The sequence below is a fragment of the Athene noctua genome, chromosome 35, assembly GCF_965140245.1.
Source record: "Athene noctua chromosome 35, bAthNoc1.hap1.1, whole genome shotgun sequence".
NCBI classification, from domain to species: domain Eukaryota; kingdom Metazoa; phylum Chordata; class Aves; order Strigiformes; family Strigidae; genus Athene; species Athene noctua.
Window position 1 is genome coordinate 406,036 of NC_134071.1, and position 23,693 is coordinate 429,728.

General features: G+C 66.8%; 4 protein-coding genes across 8 annotated transcripts in view; 2 read left to right on the top strand and 2 right to left on the bottom strand.

The window, feature by feature from the left end:
- LOC141972807 (protein Smaug homolog 2-like) overlaps positions 1–5,406 on the bottom strand; it is a 16,219-nt gene extending 10,813 nt beyond the window's left edge. Inside the window, exons 1-10 of the mRNA XM_074930829.1 lie at positions 5,347–5,406; positions 4,247–4,695; positions 3,079–3,510; positions 2,234–2,527; positions 2,041–2,150; positions 1,862–1,948; positions 1,249–1,489; positions 1,037–1,122; positions 834–952; positions 146–341 (exon numbers count right to left, since the gene is read on the bottom strand). Coding sequence (XP_074786930.1) covers positions 146–341; positions 834–952; positions 1,037–1,122; positions 1,249–1,489; positions 1,862–1,948; positions 2,041–2,150; positions 2,234–2,527; positions 3,079–3,510; positions 4,247–4,442 — 1,761 coding nt within the window. The 5' untranslated portion in view covers positions 4,443–4,695; positions 5,347–5,406. The remainder of the gene's footprint in view (positions 1–145; positions 342–833; positions 953–1,036; positions 1,123–1,248; positions 1,490–1,861; positions 1,949–2,040; positions 2,151–2,233; positions 2,528–3,078; positions 3,511–4,246; positions 4,696–5,346) is intronic.
- Positions 5,407–7,235: 1,829 nt separating this feature from the next.
- LRFN1 (leucine rich repeat and fibronectin type III domain containing 1) lies at positions 7,236–15,450 on the top strand. Its single transcript, XM_074930783.1, has 4 exons — positions 7,236–7,456; positions 9,670–9,717; positions 11,703–13,055; positions 14,731–15,450. The coding sequence occupies exons 3-4, from the start codon at positions 11,725–11,727 to the stop codon at positions 15,320–15,322; spliced, it is 1,923 nt and encodes a 640-aa protein (XP_074786884.1). The 5' UTR covers positions 7,236–7,456; positions 9,670–9,717; positions 11,703–11,724; the 3' UTR covers positions 15,323–15,450.
- A 2,788-nt stretch (positions 15,451–18,238) lies between these two features.
- Positions 18,239–18,640, top strand: SYCN (syncollin). Its single transcript, XM_074930807.1, has one exon. It carries the CDS (start codon positions 18,239–18,241, stop codon positions 18,638–18,640), a length of 402 nt encoding a protein of 133 aa, XP_074786908.1.
- Positions 18,641–19,543: 903 nt separating this feature from the next.
- Positions 19,544–23,693, bottom strand: part of PAK4 (p21 (RAC1) activated kinase 4) — a 28,689-nt gene continuing 24,539 nt past the window's right edge. For all 5 annotated transcript variants that reach the window (XM_074930749.1, XM_074930748.1, XM_074930745.1 and 2 more), the window contains 6 exons: positions 23,145–23,588; positions 22,903–23,036; positions 21,912–22,038; positions 21,682–21,807; positions 20,553–20,687; positions 19,544–20,458 (listed from right to left, as the gene is read on the bottom strand). In XM_074930749.1, coding sequence (XP_074786850.1) covers positions 20,303–20,458; positions 20,553–20,687; positions 21,682–21,807; positions 21,912–22,038; positions 22,903–23,036; positions 23,145–23,588 — 1,122 coding nt within the window. In that variant the 3' untranslated portion in view covers positions 19,544–20,302. The remainder of the gene's footprint in view (positions 20,459–20,552; positions 20,688–21,681; positions 21,808–21,911; positions 22,039–22,902; positions 23,037–23,144; positions 23,589–23,693) is intronic.

Here is a 23,693-nt window from a genome sequence, read left to right on the forward strand (position 1 = left end):
CCCCCAACTGCTAGGACCCCCCCAACTTCCCAGGGACTCCCCAAACCCTGACAGACCCCAGCATCTGCCCCCCCCCCCCCCCCCAAAGCCCCCAATCACCCCAAATCCCCCCCACATTTGCCCCCTCCCCATCCCCGTCACCCACCTGACGTCCCTGGGCACCGAGGGGGGGACCACCAAGGGGGGGCCGGAAGGCTGGGCCCCCCCCAGCAGGCCCCAGCAGCCCCAGGCGGGTGGGGGGCAGCGCGCGGGGGGGCAACACAAAGGGGCGCTGCCCCCGCCGCCCCCCCGCCCCCCCCACAGAGCCAGCTATGGGGAGCGAGTTGGAGCCGAAGGCCCAGCTGGAGGGAGGGGGGGGGGGAAAACACAATTGGGGGGGGTCAGGGTGGCACCAGCACCCCTTCCCCCCCCCCTCCAGCCCCCAGGGGGTCACCCAGAACCCCCCCGTCCCCCCCCAAAGGGAAAAATGTGGCACCTCCAAAAACGAAGTGGGAAATGGAGCACCCAGGGGATAAATTAGGACACGGGGGGGGTCCTGGGGGAAATGGGAGGGGGTGAGACAAGCTCAGACCCCCCCAAATTGGGGAGGGGGGACACACACACACAACAGAGGAACACCAAAGCACCTGGGGAGGAGGGGGGGGGGGGGGGGGGGGAGGCGTGGCAAGAGCCCCCCAGGGGGACTGCAACCCTCCAGAAGGGGCAGATGAGGGGTCAGGGATGGGGTCTCAGAGGGCCACCAGTGCCTTGGGGGGGCTCACAAGCCCCCGGGGGGGGGGGTGTCTCACTCCCCCATAACCCCCCCACGGCGTTGAGGGGGGGTTCCCACCTACCCCTTGGGGGGCCGATAGCCGGGGCCGTCGAGCGGCACCTTCTTGGGGAAGGCGCGGAGCAGCTTCAGGACCTGCTGCTTCCAGGAGAGGAGCCTCTTCTTCTGCGTCTCCGTGAACGCCTGGGGGGGGGGGGAAAGGGGGCACACGGGGGGGTCACACAGCCCTACAGACCCCCCCAAGCCCCCCCAGCCCCCTCCCCGTACCTCGTGGCTCAGGCACTTCTCGAGGAGCTGGAGGTAACTGGTGATGTTCTCCTCGTCCGGCCGCGACACCAGGAGCTGGGTGCAGACTGGGGGGGGGGGTGTTGGGGGTCAGGGAGGGACCCAGACACCCTGATTCCTGCCGCCCCCCCCCCCTCCCCAGAAGCCTGGGACCCCCCGAAAAAAGGAATTGGGGTGTGGGGGGGGTATCTCACCTTTGCCCATGACACGGGTGAACTGCCCCGGGATGTCCCCGTCGGGGACGGGGGCCGCGGGGGCTTCGGCGTCGGTGGCCGGGTGGGGGGCGAAGGCGTCGGTGGCCCCCGGGGGGGCCCCGTCGGAGGTGTCGTTTGGGGGAGGAGCGGCCGGGGGGGGCCGAAAGGCTTTAATGGGGGTCACTATGATCTGTTGGAGTTCCTGAAGTGCTGTCCACAGGTTGCCCCCCTCTAGGATGTCCTGTAGGGAGTGGGGGGACATGTCAAAGGGGGAACAGGTGGGGACCACAGGGGGAGATCAGGGACACACCCCCCAAACCCCACCCCCCCCAGTCCTGGGGACACAGGGAGGGGTGGCCAGGGATGTGGGGGACACCCTGTGCCACCCCTGGGGACGTGAGGGACATGGGAGACACTCTGACACCCCCAAGAACACCAGGACATGGGGGACACCCTGTGTCACCCCTGGGGACACAAGAGAACAAGGGACACCCCGTGCCAGCCCTTGGGCTGCAGAAGGGGATATGGGCCACCCCGGGGCCACCTCTGAGGACCTGAGGGCCACCCTGGTGCCACCCCAGGGGACCCGAGGGCCACCCTGTCACCGTCCCACCTTCTCCAGCGCCCTGAGGACGCTCTGTCGCTCCCGCAGCTTCTGGATGCTGAGGGCAATCTTGTGCCGCGCGCCCTTGGTGACATTCTGCAGGGACAAGGAGGGGACGAGCAGGGTCAGAGTGACACTGTCTCCCCCTTCATTGGGGGACACGGAGGGGGGGGGACACCCCGTGTTACCTGCGACTCGAGGTGATGCTCCGTCAGCGTCATCATCTCCTCGTACGTCATTTGGGAGAAAAGTGCTGCGTATTTGTGCAGCCGCAGGCTCTTCAGCCAGGAGGGGACATCTTGGGGGGGGACAGGAGTGTGACATGGGGTGGCAGGTCCCCACGACTCCCCTGCACCCTCCAAACGGCCCCCCAAACCCCACCTTTCATGCCACTGCCGTCCTCCTGGAAGGTGTTGCGGCCGCTGGCCGGCTCCTCGGTCTGTTCGCTGCCCGAAGAGGCCACACTGCTTTGGGGGGACAGGGGAGCGTGGTCCCCAAAAGGAGGGCGAGGGGGGACGGGGACAGGGGTTTCGTCACCCCCCCCAACCCATTCGGGTCCCCCTCCCTGGGCACTGCCGGGCACCAGCGAGAGGGAGCGCTTCAGCGGGCTGGGGTGCAGCTGGCAGGGCAGAGCTGGGGGGGAAGAGGAGGGGTGGGGGGGGGTCAGGGGGTGCGCTGGGGTCTCCTCTGTGGGGACACCCACCCACCCCCACCCCCACCCCCCCCCCCCCATGTCCCCTGTGGCCACCTGCATCCCCTCTACAGCCCCCCCTGGTCCCCCAAATCCCCCATGGCTACCTGGGTCTCCTCTGTGGGACCCCCCCCCGATGTCCCTGAGGCCACCTGAGCCCCCTTAATGTCTCTACCAGGTCCCTCTGTCCCCTACGTGTTCCCCCGCAACCCCTCCAGCCCCCCCTCAACCCTCCACATCCCCTCCCTGTGCACCCAGGTGTCCCCCAAACCCCTCCCTGTGCCCCCCCAAGTCCCTCCTCAACCCCCCCACACCGGTTTCCTCCAGGCACCTCCCTGTCCCCCCCTCCCACCGCTCCTCACCCTCAATGTCCCTTCTCAGCCCTTAATGTGCCCCCCCAGACCCCTTCCCACCCCCTCTGTCCTCTCAATTTCCCCCCAGACCCCTTCCCGCCCCCTCTGTCCTCTCAATTCCCCCCCAGACCCCCTCCCGCCCCCCCGCTGTCCCCACTCACCCGCTCCCCCCAGCCCATTGCTGCTGGCAGGTGGGTGGAAGGGCGGGTGCCCATTCTCCCGAGGAGCCGCCTCGGGCCAGGACGGCCCCAACTCGGTAGCCGCGTCTTCGGGCCACTCATGAGGGGGCGGCGGCCGTCGAGGAGCATCGGGGCGAGAAGGTCGCATGGGGGGGCCGCTGCCACCAGCCAAACGCTCCTCTAAGTGGCCCAACCAAAGAGCCAAGGCGCTGCGGTCGTCCAGGGTGGTGGCGGGGTGGATGAGGGCGTAGGAGAGGAGCTGCCGGCTCTCCTCCACGCAGCGGTTGCTCTCGATGGCATAAGCCAAGATTTTCTGTAGCCGTTTCATGTACTCGGCCTTGGCAGCGGTGTTGCCAGGCTGCAGGAGGGGCAGGTGGGCCAGCAACAGGGCTACCGCCGCCTCGGCCGGCTCCTGCGGCCACTGGCTGATGGCAGCTGCAGTTAAAAAAAGGAAGAAGGAGAATGAGGCTGCGTCCCATGTGGGGGAGAGAATGTGGAGTTAAACCTCCCCCTGCCCAGGGTTGGAAATGAGAGAGCAGAACTCTCCCAGGGGAAAATACAAAGGGCTAAAAATGGGGATCAAAACTCCTGGGGAAGACGGGGAGCCCCCCCTGATTTGTCCCAGGAATGCACAGGGAGACCCGCTCCCACCCCCCAGGAACTCAGGAGAGGACCCCAGAGATGCCTGGAGTGAGGTGGGGAACCCCAGCAGGCACCTCTGGGAGCTTTTGGGGTCCCCGTGAAGCTCCCCCAGGACACCCAGGGTGATGTGGGGAGCCCCTGTGGGAAGCTGAGGTGGGGACATCTGTAGAGACCCACTGGGTATGGTGAGAGCCCTCAGGAGCTCTGCAGAGCCCCATGGGGCACCCACACAGACTTGGGGTTCCCCAAGGAGCCCACCCATCCACCCTGGGAGCCATGAGGATCCCCACAGAATCTACCCATCCGCCGGAGGATCCCTAGAGAGCCCACCCATCCACCCTGGGAGTCACGAGGATCCCCACAGCATCCACCCATCCACCCGGGGATCCCCAGGGAGCCTGCTTGCCCATCCAGGGAGCCCTACGGATCCCCACAGAGCCCTTCTGTCCACTGAGGGAGCACCACAGAGCCCACCCATCCACCCAGAGAGCCCCGGGGGTCCCAGAGGAGCCCCCCCACCCCGACTCACCGGCACTGTTGGCCTCGGCCTCGAGAAGGTGGATGTCGGTGCAGTCGGCCAGCGAGTGCTCGAGGCAGAGCTGGAGGAAGCGGGCCTGGGTGCGGGTGACGCGCTTCAGCAGCGAGAGCAGGGCCACCGTCTGCTCGCACTCGTTCCAGCCCTTGAACCACCCCGCCACGATCCCCACCTGATCCCGGAACATCATGGCGGTGCCGGGGGGGGGGCTCACGGCAGGCGGTGGCGGCGGGGAGGGGAGGGGGGGGAGACGCGGGGCCGGCCGTGCCCCCCCCTCACATGGCGGCGATGCGGCGGCCGCTGTATGGGCCCCCGCGGGGGCTGGTTGAGGAGTCGGTGCCCCCCCAGGCCAGGGCAGGCATGGAGGGAGGGGGGGGCGCGAGGCCCCGACGGCTCCGGCCGGGCCCCGCGGCTGCGTTCCCGTGGGACAGCCTCGGAGATCCCTGCGGAGAGAGGGGAGACCGGGCCAGGTGTCAAGGCCGGGGACCCCACACGGGAGCAGAGGTATACGCACCCCCCCGGTCCCCGGCCCCCCCCCCTGTGCGACCGGCAGCACCTCAGGGCGCCAGTTCCGTCCAGCCAAGAGAACCGGGAGCCACCCCTCCCGCCCCATACCCGCTCCTGAGACCCAGAGAAGGACTCCCCCGCCCCGCCCAGCCCGGGGAAACACGGGTCGGGCCCGGGACGCCTCGGATCGCCCTCCCGGGGCCCGGCTCCAGCTCGGCAGTGCCCAACGCCCGGGAAGAGGCACACGGGGACGCGGCCGAAGGGGCTGCGGGGGGCCGCGGGACGTGGAACGGGGCGGGCCCGGGCGCAGGGGGGTGCCCGGGCCCTTCCGCGCCCTCCCGGGGAGCGAAGGGCTCCCGGCGCCCTCAGGGAGGACGAAGGGGCCGAAGCGGGGGAGGGGTTGGGCCCGGCGGGACAGAGGGCGGTAGCTGTACGGAGGGGGGGGTGGCCCGGGAGGGCCCGGCCGGGGAGGCCGCGCCGGGGGCGGCCCAGGCCCAGCAGCCGCGGGAAGGGGTCGGGGCCGCGGGGCTGGGAGCGGGGGCCGGGCCCAGGGGCTGTGGCCTGGCCCGGGGCCGCCCCTCACTCACCGTCGCCGCCGCAGCCGCACTCGGAGACGCCGTTGACGCTGTTGCCGCCGCGCAACGTCAGCGCGCACGGCACGCACGGTGCGTCACGGCGCCAGCGCGCCTGCGCCCGCCGCCGCGCCCCGCCCCTTCCGCCGCCCGCACGGCCGCAGCCAATGGGAAGGCGGCGGGGTGGAACGACCGCTTCCGGCGGAGGGTGACCCACCTCCCGCGGCCCCGCCCCGGCTTCTCATTGGGCCGCGGCGCTGCCAATGGGAGCGCGGGGATGGCCCTCGCGGCGGCGCGTGGGGGCGGGGAGGGGCCAAGGCCCCACCCCTTTGCGCAGGCCACGCCCCCTCCCGTGCCACGTCCCTCCCGAGGCCACGCCCTTCCACGGGGCTAGACCACGCCTCCTCCTCTGGGCCACGCCCCCTCGGCGGTTCGTGGGCCCCTCCCGGGCCCGTCCCCGGGGGCGGGGATTGATGGGGCGGGGCGGGGGCGGGGCCTGTTGGGGAGGGGCTGAGGTGTGTGACCCCCCTCCCCAGTGTCCCCAGTAGCCCCCCAGTACCCCCCAGTGTGTCTCCCGTGTTCCCGGGGTCTCTCAGTATCCCCCAGTGTCCCCCAGTATCCCCAGTGTGTCCCCAGTATCCCCAGTCTGTCCCCACTATCCCCAGTATTCCCAGTGTCTCCCAGTATCTCCGGTGTGTCCCCAGTATTTCCAGCATCCCTAGCAGGCCTCCAGTATTCCCAGTGTTTCCAGCGTGTTCCCAGTATCCCCAGTATCCTCGAGTATCCCCGGTGTTCCCAGTGTGTCCCCAGTATCCCCAGTATCCCCGGTTTTCCCAGCACGCCACCAGTATCCCCAGTATCCCCAGTGTTCCCCAGTATCCCCGGTGTTCCCAGTGTGTCCCCAGTATCCCCAGCACATCCCCGGTGTTCCCAGCATGCCCACAGTATCCCCAGTATCCCCAGCATGCCCCCAGTATCCCCAGTATTCCCCAGTATCCCCGGTGTTCCCAGCGTGTCTCCAGTATCCTCAGCATGCCCCCAGTATCCCCAGTATCCCCCAGTATCCCCAGTATCCCCAGCATGCCCCCAGTACCCCCGGGGTTCCCAGCGTGTCCCCAGTATTCCCAGCGTCCCCCAGTATCCCCAGCACATCCCCGGTGTTCCCAGCATGCCCACAGTATTCCCAGTATCCCCAGTATCCCCAGCGTGTCCCCAGTATCCCCGGTGTTCCCAGCGTGTCCCCAGTATCCCCAGCGTGTCCCCAGTATCCCCGGTGTTCCCAGCATGCCCCCAGTATCCCCCAGTATCCCCAGTGTCCCCAGCACATCCCGGGCCCGTGGGGTCCCGCGGGCCGGGGCCGGGCAGAGGGAGGGATGGGGGGGGGGGGGGGGGGAAGGACAGACGGACGCGGGGGGATGGGGCCTTGGGGACGGACGGACGGACGGACGGACGCGGAGGGGGGGGCCGAGGGCTGCGGGAGGACCGACGGACCGGGCCCAGGGACCACCGGCCACAGGCACCGGCAGCCCCGGGGCCCCGCCGGTGCGGGGAGGATGGGGGGGGGGGGGGGGGGAGCAGGTGCCGTCGCTCCGCTCCGCGGGTCCGTCCGCGGGTCCGTGGGTCCGTCCGTGGGTCCGTGGCCCCGCCCTCCGGCCCCGCCCCGCCCCGCCCCGCCCCGCCCCGGCGGCTCTGCGGCTCCGAGCGGCGGCGGCGGCCTGTGCCGGCGGGACCGGGGGCTGCACCGGCACCGCCACCCGCACCGGGGCCGCCCCGCCGCCATCCCGGGGCCGCCCCTCTCCCCCCCCCCCCCCCCCTTCCCTACTCCCACCTCCGCCATCAGCCCCCCCGTCCCCCCCCCGCCCCGCCACCTCCCCCGGCAGCCCGGTGCTCCCCCACCCCGGTACCGGCATCCCCCTCCATCCCATCGCCCCTCCCCAACGACCGGGCCCGGTGCCTCTCCCACCCCCTTCCCCGGTGCCCCCCTCCTCCCCGCCATGGCCCCCCCGGTGGGGTGAGGCCTGACAGGGCCCGGTGCCCCCCCCCTCCTCTCCCCGCCCCCCCCCCCCGGGGCCGGTGCCGCGCTCGGAGCCGCGATGGGAGCGTCCGTGGGCTGAGCCCCCCCCAGGTACCGGCGGCTTCACCGGGGGCGGGGGGCGGTTACTGGGGCTCGGGCTACGGCGGGGGGGTCGGTTACCGGAGGAGGGGGGGGCGTTACCGGAGGGGGGGGCGCGGTTAACGGGAGGGGGGGGGCACTGGGGACTGGGGGAGGCGCCGAAGGAGGGGTCCCTGGGCTGGGCTGTCCCGCACTGGGCTGTACTGGGCTGTACTGGGATGTGCTGTCCCGTACTGGGCTGTACTGGGGCTGCACTGGGATGTGCTGTCCCGTACTGGGCTGTACTGGGATGTGCTGTCCCGTACTGGGCTGTACTGGGTCTATACTGGATCTGTACTGGGATGTGCTGTCCCGTACCGGGCTGTACTGGGGCTGCGCTGTCCCGTACTGGGCTGTACTGGGTCTGTACTGGGCTATGCAGTCCTGTACTGGGCTATACTGGATCTGTACTGGGATGTGCTGTCCCGTACTGGGCTGTACTGGGTCTGTACTGGGCTATGCAGTCCTGTACTGGGCTATACTGGATCTGTACTGGGATGTGCTGTCCCGTACTGGGCTGTACTGGGTCTGTACTGGGCTGTTCTGGGCCTGTACTGGGCTATGCAGTCCTGTACTGGTCTATACTGGATCTGTACTGGGATGTGCGGTCCTGTACTAGGCTGTGCATTGCTCTACTGGTGTGTGTTGGGCTGTGGTCTCCTGTACTGGTCTGTACTGGGTCTGTACTGGGCTGTGCTGTCCCATACTGGGCTGTACTGGGGCTGTACTGGGATGTGTCGTCCTGTGCTGGTCTGTACTGGGTTTGTACTGGGATGTGCACTCCTCTACTGGGCTGTGCTGGGCTGTGCTGTCCCATACTGGTGTGTACTGGATCTATACTGGATCTGTGCTGTCCCATACTGGCCTGTACTGGATCTGTGCTGTCCCATACTGGCCTGTACTGGGTCTGTACTGGGATGCATGGTTCTGTACTGGTCTGTACTGGGATGTGCTGTCCCGTACTGGTCTGTACTGGATCTGTACTGGGTCTGTACTGGGCTGTGCACTCCTCTACTGGGCTGTGCTGGGCTGTGCTGTCCCGTACTGGGATGTGCTGTCCCGTACTGGTCTGTACTGGTCTGTGCTGTCCCATACTGGGCCGTAATGAGCCATGCAGTCCTGTACTGGTCTGTACTGGGTTATGCTGTCCTATACTGGTCTGTACTGGGCCGTGCTGTCCTATACTCGTCTGTACTGGGCCATACTGGGCAGTGCAGTCCTGTACTGGATCCTTACTGGGTTGTGCAGCCCTGTACTGGGCTGTACTGGGCCATGATGGGCTGTTCTGGGCCACATTAGGTTGTACTGGGCTGTGTTGCTCTATACTGGGCTATACTGGGCCATACTGGGATATACTGGTTTTACCAGCCTGTGCTGGGCCTTACTGGGCTGTACTGAGCCATACTGGGCTGTACTGTTCATACATACTGGGATGTACTGGGCTGTGCTGGGCCATATTGATCCATACTGTCGCATGTTGTTGTACTGGGTTGTCCTGAGCTGTACTGGTTTATACTGGGCCATACTGGGCCATGTTGGACCATCTTTGGCCATAGTGGGCAGTGCTGGCCCATAGTGACTTATACTGGGTTGTACTGGTCCTTACAGGTCTGTACTGGCCCATGTTGGGCTGTGCAGCCTGCACTGGCTCCTACTGGGCTGTACTGGCCTGGACTGGGCTGTACTGGACTTTGCTGGGCAGTACGGAACTGGGCTGGGCCATACTGGGGTGTATGAAGCCATACTGGGTTGTACTGGGCTGTTCTGGGCCATAATGGGATGTGTGGAGCCATACTGGGCTGTACTGGGCCATACTGGGGTGCATGGAGCCATACTGGGCTGTACTGGGCCATACTGGAGTGTGTGGAGCCATACTGGGCGATACTGGGCTGTTATGGATACTGGGGCATATGGAGTCATACTGGGCTGTACTGGGCTGTTCTCGATACTGGGGTTCGTGGAGCCATACTGGGCTGTACTGGGCCATACTGGGTCTTACCAGGCAATACTGGGCTTTACTGGGCCACACTGGGCTCTGCTGGTCTGTACTGGCCCAGACTGGTCTGTGTGGGGCCATACTGGGCTGTGTGGAGCCGTACTGGGTCACGCTAGGCTCTTTGCAGCTGTACTGGTCCATACTGGTGGGTACTGGTCCGTACTGGTCTGTCCCTCCCTTGTCCCAACAGGCCCCGCGGCGACGCCCAGACGGGACCGACATGGAGCCCTGAGAGGAGGTAACGGGGGCACACGGGATCACACGGGATCACATGGGGACACACGGGATCACACGGGATCACACGGGATCATATAGGGACACACGGGATCACACAGGGGGGCACACGGGGACACACGGGATCATACGGGATCGTGTGGGGGCACACGGGATCACATGGGGGCACATGGGATCTCATGGGGATGCACAGGATCACACGGGGGCACATGGGATCACATGGGGGCACATGGGATCTCATAGGGACACACGGGATCACATGGGATCATATGGATTGCATGGGGCACATGGGATAACATGGGATCACACAGGGGCACACGGGTTCACATGGGATCACATGAGGGCACATGGGATCACACGGGGGAACATGGGATATCATGGGATCACACAGGGGCACACGGGATCACATGGGGCACATGGGGGCACAGGGGATAACACAGGATCACACAGGGGCACATGGGATCTCATGGGACACATGGGCTCACGTGGAATCACATGGGATCACATGGGGGCACATGGGATCACACGGGATCACATGGGGTCACACAGGATCACATGAGGGCACAGGGTTTCACATGGGATCACATGGGATCACATGGGGGCACACAGGTTCTCATAGGACACATGGGCTCACCTGGGGGCACACGGGCTCACCTGGGGGCACATGGGATCACCTGGGGGCACACGGGATCACATGAGGGCACATGGGATCACATGGGATCACATGAGGGCACATGGGCTCACACGGGCTCACAGGGGATCACCTGCGGGCACACAGGATCACCTGCGGGCACACAGGATCACATGAGGGCACATGGGATCACATGGGATTACACGGGGGCACACAGGCTCACATGGGCTCACACGGGGGCACACGGGCTCACACGGGGGCACATGGGGGCACACAGGCTCACACGGAGGCACACGGGGCCACACAGGCTCACACGGGGGCACATGGGTGCACACGGGGGCACACGGGCTCACATGGGGGCACATGGGGGCACACGGGCTCACACGGGGGCACATGGGGGCATATGGGTTCACACGGGCTCACACGTGCTCACACGGGCTCACATGGGGGCACATGGGCTCACACAGGCTCACACGGGGGCACATGGACTCACACATGCTCACATGGGCTCACATGGGCTCACATGGGGGCACACGGGGGCACATGGGCTCACATGGGGGCACACAGGCTCACACGGGCTCACACGGGCTCACATGGGGGCACACGGGGGCACACGGGCTCACACATGCTCACACGTGCTCTCCCAGCTCCCTGGGGATCGGGCAGTCTCTCCCCACAGCACCCATCCCGCCCCGTGGCCCCACTGTACCCCCCGCCCCCATCGTGCCTCCCCCCCACCCCGGGCCCGATCCTGCCCCTCCCCCCACCCCCAGGGGGGCCCGATCCTGCCCCCCCACACCCCCAGGGGGCCCGATCCTGCCCCTCCCCACCCCCAGGGGGGCCCGATCCTGCCCCCCCACACCCCCAGGGGGCCCTATCCTGCCCCTCCCCACCCCCAGGGGGCCCGATCCTGCCCCCCCACACCCCCCAGGGGCCCGATCCTGCCCCTCCCCACCCCCAGGGGGCCCGATCCTGCCCCCCCACACCCCCAGGGGGCCCTATCCTGCCCCTCCCCACCCTCTGGGGGCCCGATCCTGCCCCCCCACACCCCCAGGGGGCCCTATCCTGCCCCTCCCCACCCCCAGGGGGCCCGATCCTGCCCCCCCACACCCCCAGGGGGCCCGATCCTGCCCCTCCACACCCCCAGGGGGCCCGATCTTGCCCCCCCACACCCCCAGGGGGCCCGATACTGCCCCCCCACACTCCCAGGGGGCCCGATCCTGCCCCCCCACACCCCCAGGGGGCCCTATCCTGCCCCCCCACACCCCCAGGGGGCCCGATCCTGCCCCCCCACACCCCCAGGGGGCCCGATCCTGCCCCCCCCCGTCCCCCGTCCCCAACCCCGCTGCTCCCCGCAGGCGCCGCCGGGGCCGGCGGAGGATGGCGAAGCTGCTGGTGCCCCTGGTGATGCTGGGGGCGGTGGCGGGGTCCCACCGCTGCCCCCCCCGCTGCCTGTGCCCGGCCGCCGCCCCCAGCCCCACGCTGCTTTGCGCCCGGACGGGCCTTTTGGCCGTTCCCCCGACCCTGGACCGCGGCGCCGTGGAGCTGCGGCTGGCCGACAACTTCATCGGCGCCGTGGGCCGCGCCGACTTCGCCAACATGAGCAGCCTGGTGCACCTGACGCTGTCCCGCAACGGCCTGCGCCGCCTGGCCCCCGGCGCCTTCGCCGACCTCCGCGCCCTCCGCGCCCTCCACCTGGACGGCAACCGCTTGCCGGCGTTGAGCGGGGCTCAGCTCCGCGGGTTGGCTAGTCTCCGTCACCTCATATTAGCCAACAACCAACTGGCGGCCATCGAACCGGCCGCTTTCGCCGCTTTCGCCGCCACGGTGGAAGATCTCGACCTTTCCCACAACAATTTGCCGGCTTTGCCGTGGGAGGCGGTAGCCGGCATGGCTAGTTTGGCTACTCTCACTTTAGACCACAACCTTTTGGAGCGCGTCCCCGCCGGCGCGGTGGCGCGGTTACCCCGCTTAGCGCGGTTAGACCTGACCGCCAACCGCTTACGGGCTTTACCGCCGGTACCGGGACCGCCGGGACCCAGTTTAGCGGCGGGCGGCAACCCGTTACATTGCAACTGCGAGCTGCTGTGGCTACGACGTTTGGCACAACCGGGCCGCCTGGAGAGCTGCGCCTCGCCGCCGCCGCTCGCCGGCCGCCTCCTCTGGGCCGTCCCGGAGGAGGAATTGGCGTGCCGAGCCCCGGCCATCGCCGGAGCGGCCGCCGATCCCGCCGCCGTTTTGGAAGGTCAACCCTTACGGTTGGGTTGCGCGGCCGCCGGCGACCCGCCGCCGGCGTTACACTGGTTGGGGCCCGACGGGCGTTTGGTGCAGAACGGTTCCGGCCGCGCCGTGCGGCCCGACGGCTCCTTGGAGCTGCGGGTGGCCACCTTGCGCGATCACGGCGCCTTCACCTGCGTGGCTTCCAACGCCGCCGGCGAAGCGGCCGCCCGGGTGCAAGTCGCCGTTTTACCGTTACCCGTCCCTCACGGCGACGGGGACGGAGACGCCGAAACCGGGCCCGGGCCTTCCGATATGGCTCGCGCCGGAGCCGGCGGCAACGAGTCGCGGGTGGCGGGCGAGCGGCGCATCGTGGCGGCCGAGCTGACGGCGTCCTCGGCGCGGATCCGGTGGCTGCCGCAGCGCCACGTCCCCGGCATCCGCATGTTCCAGATCCAGTACAACAGCTCCCTCGACGACTCCCTCGTCTACAGGTGGGTGCCCGCGGGGTGGGTGCCGGGGCGGGGGGGTCAGGGTGGGGGGGTCCTGGGGTTTGGGGGTGGGGGGGTGGGGGGGTGTGTCCGGGGTTGCGCTGCGATGGGGGCTGCGGGGGGGGGGGGGGGGGCCCTGGGTGGTGCCGCGCGGCCTCGCACGGTGCTCGTGGCATTGCAGGGACCCGCCGGGCTTTGCACGGGTCCTGGTGACCTTACACGGGTCCTGGTGACGTTGCACGTGGCCTGGTGCTGTGACACAGGGCCTGGTGCCATCGCACGGCGCTTGGCGGCATTACGTGGTGCCCGGTGGCATTGCACGGCGCCACGGGGCTTTGCGCGGGTCCTGGTGCCATTGCACGGGTCCTGGTGCCATTGTGTGGGTCCTGGCAGCGCTGCATGGCACGTGGTGACATTGCACGGCGCCATGGGGCTTTGCACGAGTCCTGGTGCCATTGCACGGGTTCTGGCAGCACTGCATGGCACGTGGTGGCATTGCACGGTGCCACGGGGCTTTGCACGAGTCCTGGTGCCATTGCGTGGGTCCTGGCAGCACTGCATGGCACGTGGTGACATTGCACGGTGCCGTGGGGCTTTGCACGAGTCCTGGTGCCATTGCACGGGTCCTGGTGCCATTGCATGGGTCCTGGCAGCACTGCACGGCACGTGGTAGCATTGCACGGTGTCACTGGGCTTTGCACAAGTCCTGGTGCCATTACAAGGTGCCTGGTGACATTAACACGAGTCCTGGTGCCATCGCACGGGTCTTGGCAGCACTGCACGGTGCTTGGTGGCATTACACAGTGCTCGTGGCATTACACGGTGCCTGGTGGCATTGCACAGCACCACGGGGCTTTGCACAAGTCCTGGTGCCATTGCACATGGCCTGGTGCCATTACACAGGTCCTGGTGCCATTGCACAGCGCTCATGGCATTGCACAGTACCTGGTGGTGTTGCACAGCACCACGGGGCTTTGCACGAGTCCTGGTGACATTGCATGGAGCTTGCAGCCTTGCACGGTGCATGGTGGCATTGCACGGCTCCGCAGGGCTTTGCACGAGTCCTGGTGCCATTACACGGGTCCTGGTGCCATTGCACGGAGCTTGTGGCCTTGCACGTGGCCCGGTGCCATTCCACGGCTCTGCGGGGCTTTGCACAAGTCCTGGTGCCATCACACGAGTCCTGGTGCCACAGCATGGTGCTTGTGCCATTGCAGCGGTGCCCAGTGGCATTGCACGGCGCCATGGGGCTTTGCACGAGTCCTGGTGCCACGACACCGTTCCTGGTGCCCTTGCACGGCTCCCGGTGGCCTCGCACAGCGCCACAGGGCTTTGCATGAGTCCTGGTGCCACGACACCAGTCCTGGTGCTATTTCATGGCTCCCGGTGGCTTTGCACGGCGCCACGGGGCTTTGCACGAGTCCTGGTGCCACGACACCGTTCCTGGTGCCCTTGCACGGCTCCCGGCGGCCTCGCACGGCCCCTCATGACCTTGCCCGTCACCCGGTGCCATTCCACCCCCCCATCCCCGGTACCGTGGCCCTGTGCCATCACCCGGAACCGTCGGGGAGCGCCCGGAGCCGCGTGGCCTCGCCCACCCGTGCCCCACGTGCCCCCCTCCCGACCCCCCCACCTCGTTGTGTGTGTCCCCCCCCCGCCCCCCGTGACCTTTCCCCAGGCTGCTGCCACCCTCCAGCCGGAGCTTCGTGCTGCGGGACCTGGCTGCGGGGCGCGAGTACGACCTCTGCGTCTCGGCGCTCTACGCCGAGGGGGCCGCGGCGCTGCCCGCCGCCCGCGCCCTCGGCTGCGTCCGCTTCGCCACCACCGGGGGGGCCCCCGGCTGCGCCGCCCTGCCCCGACCCCATTTTTTGGGGGGCACCGTCATCATCGTCATCGGCGCCGCCATCGCCGCCTCCGTCCTCGTCTTCATCCTCATCCTCACCGCCCGCTACAAGGCGGCGGCCGCCCGGCGACCCCCCGCCGCCGTCGCCAGCGTTTGCTCCCAGACCAACGGCACCCACAGACCCCCCGAACCGGAGCCGCCGCCGCCGCCGCCGCCGCCGCTGCCGCTGCCCCCCGCTCTCCCGCCCCCGGCACCCATGGGTGCTGCGGCGGGCGGGGCGCGGGGGCTCTTCCCCAGCCACAGCTACCCGCGGCGCGCACGGACTCGGCGCCACGGCTCGCTGCCGCGCCTCGACCTACCCGAGGCGGCCCCCACCCTGCGCCCCTCCTTCGGCAGCACCCACTGGATGCTCGAGAGCACCGTCTAAGGGTGGGGGGGGTGGGGGTGTTGGGGGAGAGGGGCTGGGGGGGGGGAGGGGGGCGGGCAGCACCCCTGGGTGCTCACGTGCACGCTCGGGTGCTCAAACGCGGCCTTGGGCGCTCCTGGGTTCCGGAACGCGGCGGCCTTGGGTGCTCCTGCGCGCCCTTGGGTGTCCTGGGGACCAAACGCTGCCTTGGGTGCTCCTGCGCACCCTTGGGTGCCCAAATACACCCTTGGGTGCTCCTGGGGGACCAAATACACCCCTGGGTGCTCCTGGGGGACCAAGTACACCCTTGGGTGCCCAAACACAGCTCGGGTGCTCCTGGGGGGGACCAAACGCAGCCTTGGGTGCTCTTGCGCACCCTTGGGTGCCCAAATACACCCTTGGGTGCTCCTGGGGTGCCTGAACGCACCCCCGGGGTGCCTGGTGCACCCGTGGGTGCCCGTACGCGCTTGGACACTGCCCCGGCACCCCTGGGTGCCTGCGGCCCCCCCCCCCCCTTCCCAGGTGCTCGTGGGTGCCATTGGGCGCCTGCGCCCACCCCTGGGTGCTCCTCGAGGTCCCCCCCCATCGGTATCCATGTACCCCCCCATCCCCCGGGGAGGGCACCCATATGCAACCCGGTACCTGCCTGCCCCCGTGGCACCCACGTGGGCACCCCGAGGACACGCGCGGCACCCTGACACGTGTGGGCACCTCTGGGGACACGCGTGGGCACCCTGAGGACACGCGTGTGCACCCTGACACGTGTGGGCACCTCTGGGGACACGCGTGGGCACCCTGAGGACACGCGTGTGCACCCTGACACGTGTAGGCACACTGAGGCCACGCGTGGGCACCTCGGGGGCACGCGTGTGCACTCTGACACGTGTGTGCACCCCTGGGGACACGCGTGGGCACCGTGAGGTCACGCGTGGGCACCTCGGGGACTGGTGCGTGACCCCAACACGTGTGTGCCGCCCCCCCCCCCCCCCCTTCCCGCCCCCCCCCGGGCTGCCCCCCCGCCGCGGTGCCTTCGGCCGGGCCGGCGGCGGGGGGGGCCCCGCACACGCCACTGACATGTCTGCACAGATGACACGAGAACCGCAGCCCCCCCCCCCCCAAAACCTCCCGGGGGGGGACCCGGATGTCTGAGTCCCCCCCCACCCTGTGTCCCCCCCCCCTTTTCTTGTCCCCTGTGTCCCCCCCCCGCCTCGGCCCGGGGCCTCCTATCTGGCTGGTCTGGATAACCCCGCGGGGGGGCCCCCCCCGGCCCCCCCATCACCCCCCCCGGCCCCCCCATCACCCCCCCCAGCCCCATTATCCCTTCCCCCCCCCCCCCCGCCGCCCCATCACCCCCCTGTTTGTCCCTTAACCCCCCCCCATCCGTCCCTTTCCCCCCCCCTACTCGCCCCCCCCCCAGTTGTCCGTCCCGTTCCCACCCCCCCCCCCACCAGCCGCCCCCCCCCGGGCCCCCCCCCGGCCCGCTGCAGTGTTTAACACAAGTTTTTACATTAAAAACCTGTGCCCCCCCCGCCCGGGGCGATTAAACCTTTTGTGTGTGAAGATGGGGAGCTGCTTTGTCTGTGGGGGGGGGCCCGGGGGGGGTCCCCTCTGTCTGTGGGGGGGGCCCGGGGGGGGGCACTCTGCCCGGGGGGGGTCCCCTCTGTCTGTGGGGGGGCCCGGGGGGGGGCACTCTGCCCGGGGGGGGTCCCCTCTGTGTGTGGGGGGGGGCCCGGGGGGGGGCACTCTGCCCGGGGGGGGTCCCCTCTGTCTGTGGGGGGGGCCCGAGGGGGTCCCGCCTGCCGGGGGGGGGACACGGGGACGTGGGGGGGGTTCCAGGAATCCCCATACGAGACCTTTGAGAATCGCCCCCCCAAGCAGGCAGCTCCCTGCATGCAAATGAGCTCATTAGTACGCTAATGAGTGGGCTAACGAGGTGGGCGCCGTGGCCAGTAGTGGGGGGCGGGGCTATGCTAATGAAGGACGGGCTAATTACACCCCCCCACCCCCCCTCGCGGTTGCCAGGAGACGTTTGCCGGGATATGGGGGGGGGGGGGGGGGGGGGGAATGATGCAGTTGCCGGGAGACCGCCGGCGCCATGACAAGGGCGTGGGCTTGGGTCATTAATATGCAAATCAGGGGCGGAGCCTGAGCCCCATCACCCCTCCAGCCTCTGCTAATTACCCCCCCTCACTAAATACCCTCCCTCATTTACATACAGGACACCTGGGGCCCCAGCCTGGCCTTGCCCCCCCCCCCCCCCCCTTTGTGCCTCAGTTTCCCCAAGGCCACAGCCGAGGCCATGGAGGGGGGGGGACACACGCGACACACCTGGGTCCTGTCCCAGGGGGGTGTGAGGGGGGGGGGGGGAGATCCCAGGGCCGGGGGGGGGGGCACAACACCTGGGTCCTGTCCCAGGGGGGTGTGAGGCGAGGGGGGGGGAGATCCCAGGGCCGGGGGGAGGGTGGCACAACACCTGGGTCCTGTCCCAGGGGGGTGTGAGGGGAGGGGGGGGGAGATCCCAGGGCCGGGGGGGGGGGCACAACACCTGGGTCCTGTCCCAGGGGGGTGTGAGGGGAGGGGGGGGGAGATCCCAGGGCCGGGGGGGGGGTGGCACAACACCTGGGTCCTGTCCCAGGGGGGTGTGATGGGAGGGGGGGGAGATCCCAGGGCCGGGGGGGGGGGGCACAACACCTGGGTCCTGTCCCAGGGGGGTGTGAGATCCCAGCGCGGGGGGGGGGGGGGTGTCATGACACCTGGGTCCCTTCCCAGTGACGGGGTCCCAGTCCCGGACACCTGGGTCCCTTCCCAAGGCGGGGGGGGTGTGTGTGTGTGGGGGGGTGTGGCCCATCCCCGTGGGGGTGTGGGTGTCCCCCCCCCCCCGCCCCGTCCTTGGGGCTCGGGTATATCCGGGCGGCGCCGGGGGCGGCGGGCGCGGCGATGGCGATGCTGGTAGCGGCGGTGCTGGCGGCGGCGGCGGTGCTGGCGGGGGTGGGGGCGCAGTGCCCGGCCCCCTCCGACCTGCGGACGGCCAACGGCACCCGCATCTGCGCCCAGCTCTACGCCGACAACAGCCCCTACTACGACCAGTGCTGCGCGGGGGCCGTGCTGGTGGTGGAACCCGGGGCCGACGTGCCCTACATGCCCCACGAGTGGGCCGCCCGCGTCTCCTCGCTGGTGGTGGGCACCCGCTGCGACCTGACCGTCTGGTCGCGGGCCGGCAAGAAGGGCAAGAGTCGGACTTTCGCGGCCGGCGCGGTGCCGCGGCTGCAGGAGGTGCGGCGGGGGCTCTTCGGCGACTGGAACAACGCCATCAGGGGCTACTACTGCAAGTGCAAGTGAGGCGGGCGGCGCGGGGCGGCAACGGGGCGGCGCGGGGCGGCGCGGGTCAACGGCGGTCAATACGAGTCAGCACGAGTCAACGGGGGCTAACGTGAGTCAACATGGGTCAACACGAGTCAACACGAGTCCATGTCGGCCAACACGAGTCAACATGGGCCAAGACAAGTCAACCTGAGTCCATGTCGGCCAACATGAGTCAACACGGGCCGAGACAAGTCAACCTGAGTCCATGTCAGCCAACACGAGTCAACACGGGCCAAGACAAGTCAACCTGAGTCCATGTCGGCCAACACGAGTCAACACGGGCCAAGACAAGTCAACTTAAGTCAACACGGGCCTACGTGTGTCAACATGGGCCAAGACAAGTCAATGTGGGCCAACGCAAGTCAACACGGGCCAAGACAAGTCAACTTGAGCAAACGTGGGCCAATATAAGTCAACGTGGGCTGAGGCAAGTCAATGTGAGTCAACGTTGGCCAACGTGTGTCAACATGGGCCAAGACAAGTCAACTTGAGTCAACGTGGGCCAAAGACAAGTCAACGTTAGCCAATAGGAGTCAACGTGGTCAAACACGAGTCAACCTTGGCCAAGACGAGTCAACGCGGGCCGAAACAAGTCACCGTGAGTCCGCAGGGGCCGAGACTGACCGATGGTGGCCGGGCCACCCCCCCTCCGCCCCCTGCCCCCCCCCAGCCTCGCCCCCCCCCGCCCAGTGCAGCCAATAAAGCCTGGAGGCCGCAGCAGTTCCTGCCTCATGGGTGCTTTATTGGGGGGGGGGGGGGGGGGGAGTAAGAAGCAGCAGCCCCCACAGGGATCTTTGGGCAGTCAAGGGGTCCCCCCCAACCCCCCACCCCCACCCCCACACCCCCCCCCCTAAAAAAAAACAACGCATAGGACACAGCTCCAAAAGGACACGTGTAATCTCTGGGGGTCCCCGTGCCGGCCCCCCCCATACCGCAGCGATACAAAAGGACAATATAAATAGCTTTGTTAAAAAACAAAACGGGGGGGTGGGGGGAACAACAAAAAAAAAAAAAAAAAAAGAAAAAGAACAAAAATGTGGTTGGAAGAGGTGTCAGGGTGGGTGGGGGGGGGGCGGGAAAGACCCCGAATCAGTAGTGTGGCCGCGGGGCCGTAGTGTTGGGGACACACCTGTAGGGGGGGGTGGGGTGTGTGTGTGTGTCCCCCCCCTCAATAACCCGACCCCTGGGGGCTTAAAAAAAAAAAAAAAAAAAGATTTAAAAGATAAAGAAAAGGGGGAGCTGCCCCAAAAGTCTCCCCGGGGTGGGGGTGACACCGGTTCTGCGCCCCAACCCCCCCCCCGCAAGCCACAGATTTCTGTTGGGGAGTGGTGAGGGGGGGACAAACACCCCCACAATCCCCCTCCCACCCCCCCAAAAAAAAAAAAACAAACCCAAACCAACCCACCCCCCAACCCATCACCGCCTCGGTGTCCCCGGCTCAGTAGTTCGGTTGCGTGGATGGAGGGGGGGGGTGTGTGTGTTTATTTTTTTTTTTTTTTTTTTTTTTTTTTGGGGAGGGGTGAAGCGAGGCGGCGGCGGCGGGGGGGTGTGTGTGTGTGGGGGGGGTGTGTGTATGTCCGACAGTAGTGGCACAGTCCCAGCTCCAGTTGAGAGGCGAGGTGGGGGGGCGGCGGGCGCTCACCGCAGGCGGTTGTGGCGCATGAGGGGGACGATGCAGGAGGGGGGGCCCGCCTTGGCCAGGAAGGGGTGCTGCAGCAGCTCGGCCGCCGTGGCCCGCTGCGCCGGGTCCCGCACCAGCATGCGCTCCAGGAAACCTTTGAGGGAGGGGGAGACCTGCGGGGAGAGGGGGACGCGCCCTCAGCCGCAGGCCAGCAACCCCCCCCCCCCGCTCCCGAAATTTATCACCGCCCTCCCCGGGGGTTTTTACCTTGTGCACGTTTTTCAGTTTGGGGGGCAGGTTGTCGCGGATCATCTTCATGGCCTTCAGCGGCGCCTCATTGAAGTGGGGGGGTTCCCCGTCCACCATCTCGATGACCATCACGCCCAGGGACCAGATATCCACCTTGGGGGGGGGGCACACACCCATGGCAAAGGTGGGGGGAGGCTACCCTGCACCCCCAAACCTGCCCCATGGCCCCGCCAAATCACCAAACCTGCCCCACGCACCCCCAAACCCACCCTGCACCCCCGAACCTGCCCCATGGACCCCCCACAAATCCCCAAACCTGCCCCTTACACCCCCAAACCCCCCCTGCACCCCCAAACCTGCCCCATGGACCCCCCACAAATCCCCAAACCTGCCCCTTACACCCCCAAACTCCCCCTGCACCCCCAAACCTGCCCCATGGACCCCATCCCAAATCCCCAAACCTGCCCCACGCACCCCCAAACCTGCCCCATGGCCCCCCCCCAAATCCCCAAACCTGCCCCTTACACCCCCAAACCCCCCCTGCACCCCCAAACCTGCCCCATGGACCCCCCACAAATCCCCAAACCTGCCCCTTACACCCCCAAACTCCCCCTGCACCCCCAAACCTGCCCCATGGCCCCCCCCCAAATCCCCAAACCTGCCCCTTACACCCCCAAACCCCCCCTGCACCCCCAAACCTGCCCCATGGCCCCCCCAAATCCCCAAACCTGCCCCACGCACCCCCAAACCCCCCCTGCACCCCCAAACCTGCCCCATGGACCCCCCACAAATCCCCAAACCTGCCCCTTACACCCCCAAACCCCCCCTGCACCCCCAAACCTGCCCCATGGACCCCCCACAAATCCCCAAACCTGCCCCTTACACCCCCAAACCCCCCCTGCACCCCCAAACCTGCCCCTTACACCCCCAAACCCCCCCTGCACCCCCAAACCTGCCCCATGGACCCCCCACAAATCCCCAAACCTGCCCCTTACACCCCCAAACTCCCCCTGCACCCCCAAACCTGCCCCATGGACCCCATCCCAAATCCCCAAACCTGCCCCTTACACCCCCAAACCCCCCCTGCACCCCCGCCCCATGCTCCCCAAAGCTGTCCCACAGCCCCCCCGCCCCCCGCGGGGCTCACCTCCGGGCCGTAGGGCATGCGGGAGATGAGCTCCGGCGCCATCCAATACGGGGTCCCCACCAAGGATTTCCGTCGCGGCACCTCCTTGTTGACTTGGGCGCAAAACCCGAAATCGGAGAGTTTCACCTAAAAAAAAAAAAAAATAAAAAATTAAAAAACGAAACAAAATAAATAATAAAAAATCCCCCAAAGGGCAGAGAAGGTGAGCGGGAGGCGTCGGCGGCGCTCACCCTGCCGTCGTGCGTCAGGAGGATGGAGTCGCTCTTGATGTCGCGGTGGATGACGCCCTGGGTGTGGAGGACGGAGAGAGCCTTGAGCACGGCCAAGCAGACGGCGGCGATTTGCTCCTCGTTCATCCTACGCAGGCGGTCGAAAAAGGTGCGTGTCAAAGGAACGAGTTGTTTTGTTTTGTTTTTTTTTTTTTAAAAAAAAAAGTCTTTTCGCAGATTGCTACCAGCGGGAGCGATGAATACGTAGATATCGGGTTATAGGTTTTTAATTAAGATGCTCTAGGAGCAAGGCGGACAGTTCAACGCAAATATCACTCGTTTTCCCCCTTGTCCAGCCCTCATAGGACTGGCTTAAAACCCAGTTAAGCTGAATTCTTACAAATTAATCTGAAGTATTGAGTTTTAGACGGAACAAAAAGTAAGAAATAAGTGATTACCTTAGGGTAAGCAATTTAGAAAGGCTGGGTGATGAAAAGCGACACGTAAATACACGTTAAATAGAACATTTTGAGTCTTTCCTCACGAGTCTAAAAGTGAACGATGACGAGGACGGTTTAAAAAAAAATAGAAATAAAAATAAGCCACCGCGATGAGCGAAGACTGCGGCGGAGAATTGGAACGGAACGATGAGAACTCGCGGGAAATGCGGAACGTAACGGGACTTTTTTGAAATGGGTGATGAATTGAGAGCTGAAAAGTTCTTGGGAAATCACCACCGCCACCCCCCGCTCTTAAAAAAAATAAAAAAAAAAATCTTTGTGTTGTGGGTTGTGTAGAATCACGTCTCTAGAGAAGGGTGGGTGTTGTGAGCTGCGGCCACTCCTTGAGGTGTTGACCCAGCTCTGAGCTGTTAATAAAGGAAGTTTAGAGCCTGGGGAAATCCTTTAACAGCAGGAGGTAAAAAAACGGGTGCGCTGGGCGCCCACCCATGAGGGAAAAACGGGAAAAATAAGAAAAATCCCCCTCCCCTACCCCGTGGTGACACCTGTACCTGGTGTGGGTGACGATATCGGTCAAAGCGCCGCCTTCCAGGAACTCCATCACCACCCAGAGCTCGTCGCCCACCAAGTAGCTGTTGTACATCTCCACCACGTTTTCGTGTTGGTAATCCCGCATGATCACCACCTGCGAGGGGAGACGGCCCGTGAAAAGCCCCGACGTGGTGGCACGTGGCGTGTGTGTGTGTGTGTGTGTCCCCTCCCTTCACCAGCGTGGCCCCGCGTTTGGCCTCACCTCGTTAAAGAGCAGCTCGCGCCGCTGCTGCTTGCGTAAATCCATTTTTTTCACGGCCACTAATTTTCCGGTGCTCTTAACGGTGGCGATGAAGACGATGCCGGTGGAGCCTTCGCCGATTTTAATGAAATTATCTAAATAGGTGCGGGGGTCGCCGGGATCCACCACCATCTGCAAAGCCGCCCGGAATTGCTCGTGGGAGACGCGTTGGGGTTCGCGTTGGGGTGACCACGGTTGCTGCGGCCCCGCCGGCGGTGGCAGGGGGCCGGGGGGAGGCTGGCGAGCGAGGTGGGGGTCCGAGGCGTGTGGGCTGAGGCCGGGATGAGGCGGTTCGGGGTTTTTGGAGTGTAGCGGTCCCACTGGGTGGGCGTGGGAAGAACCGGCGCCGCTGCTCACCGGCCCGTTGGGAGCCACCTCCTGGGGTCGTCCCGGCTGGTGCTCTGCCTGCAAGGAGATGGGGAGGAGAGGGATGTTGGCTACCAAAACCCACGTGGTCCGAGCTGGGATTTTGCCACCATCCCTAAAAAAAAAAAAAAAATGCAAAAAAAA

Bases quoted from the DNA above. Each gene is read 5' to 3' on its own strand.
- LRFN1 (XM_074930783.1), top strand. From the start codon at position 11,725: ATGGCGAAGCTGCTGGTGCCCCTGGTGATGCTGGGGGCGGTGGCGGGG. The intron at 13,056-14,730 runs GTGGGTGCCCGC...ACCTTTCCCCAG, and splicing joins GACGACTCCCTCGTCTACAG to GCTGCTGCCACCCTCCAGCC.
- SYCN (XM_074930807.1), top strand. From the start codon at position 18,239: ATGGCGATGCTGGTAGCGGCGGTGCTGGCGGCGGCGGCGGTGCTGGCG.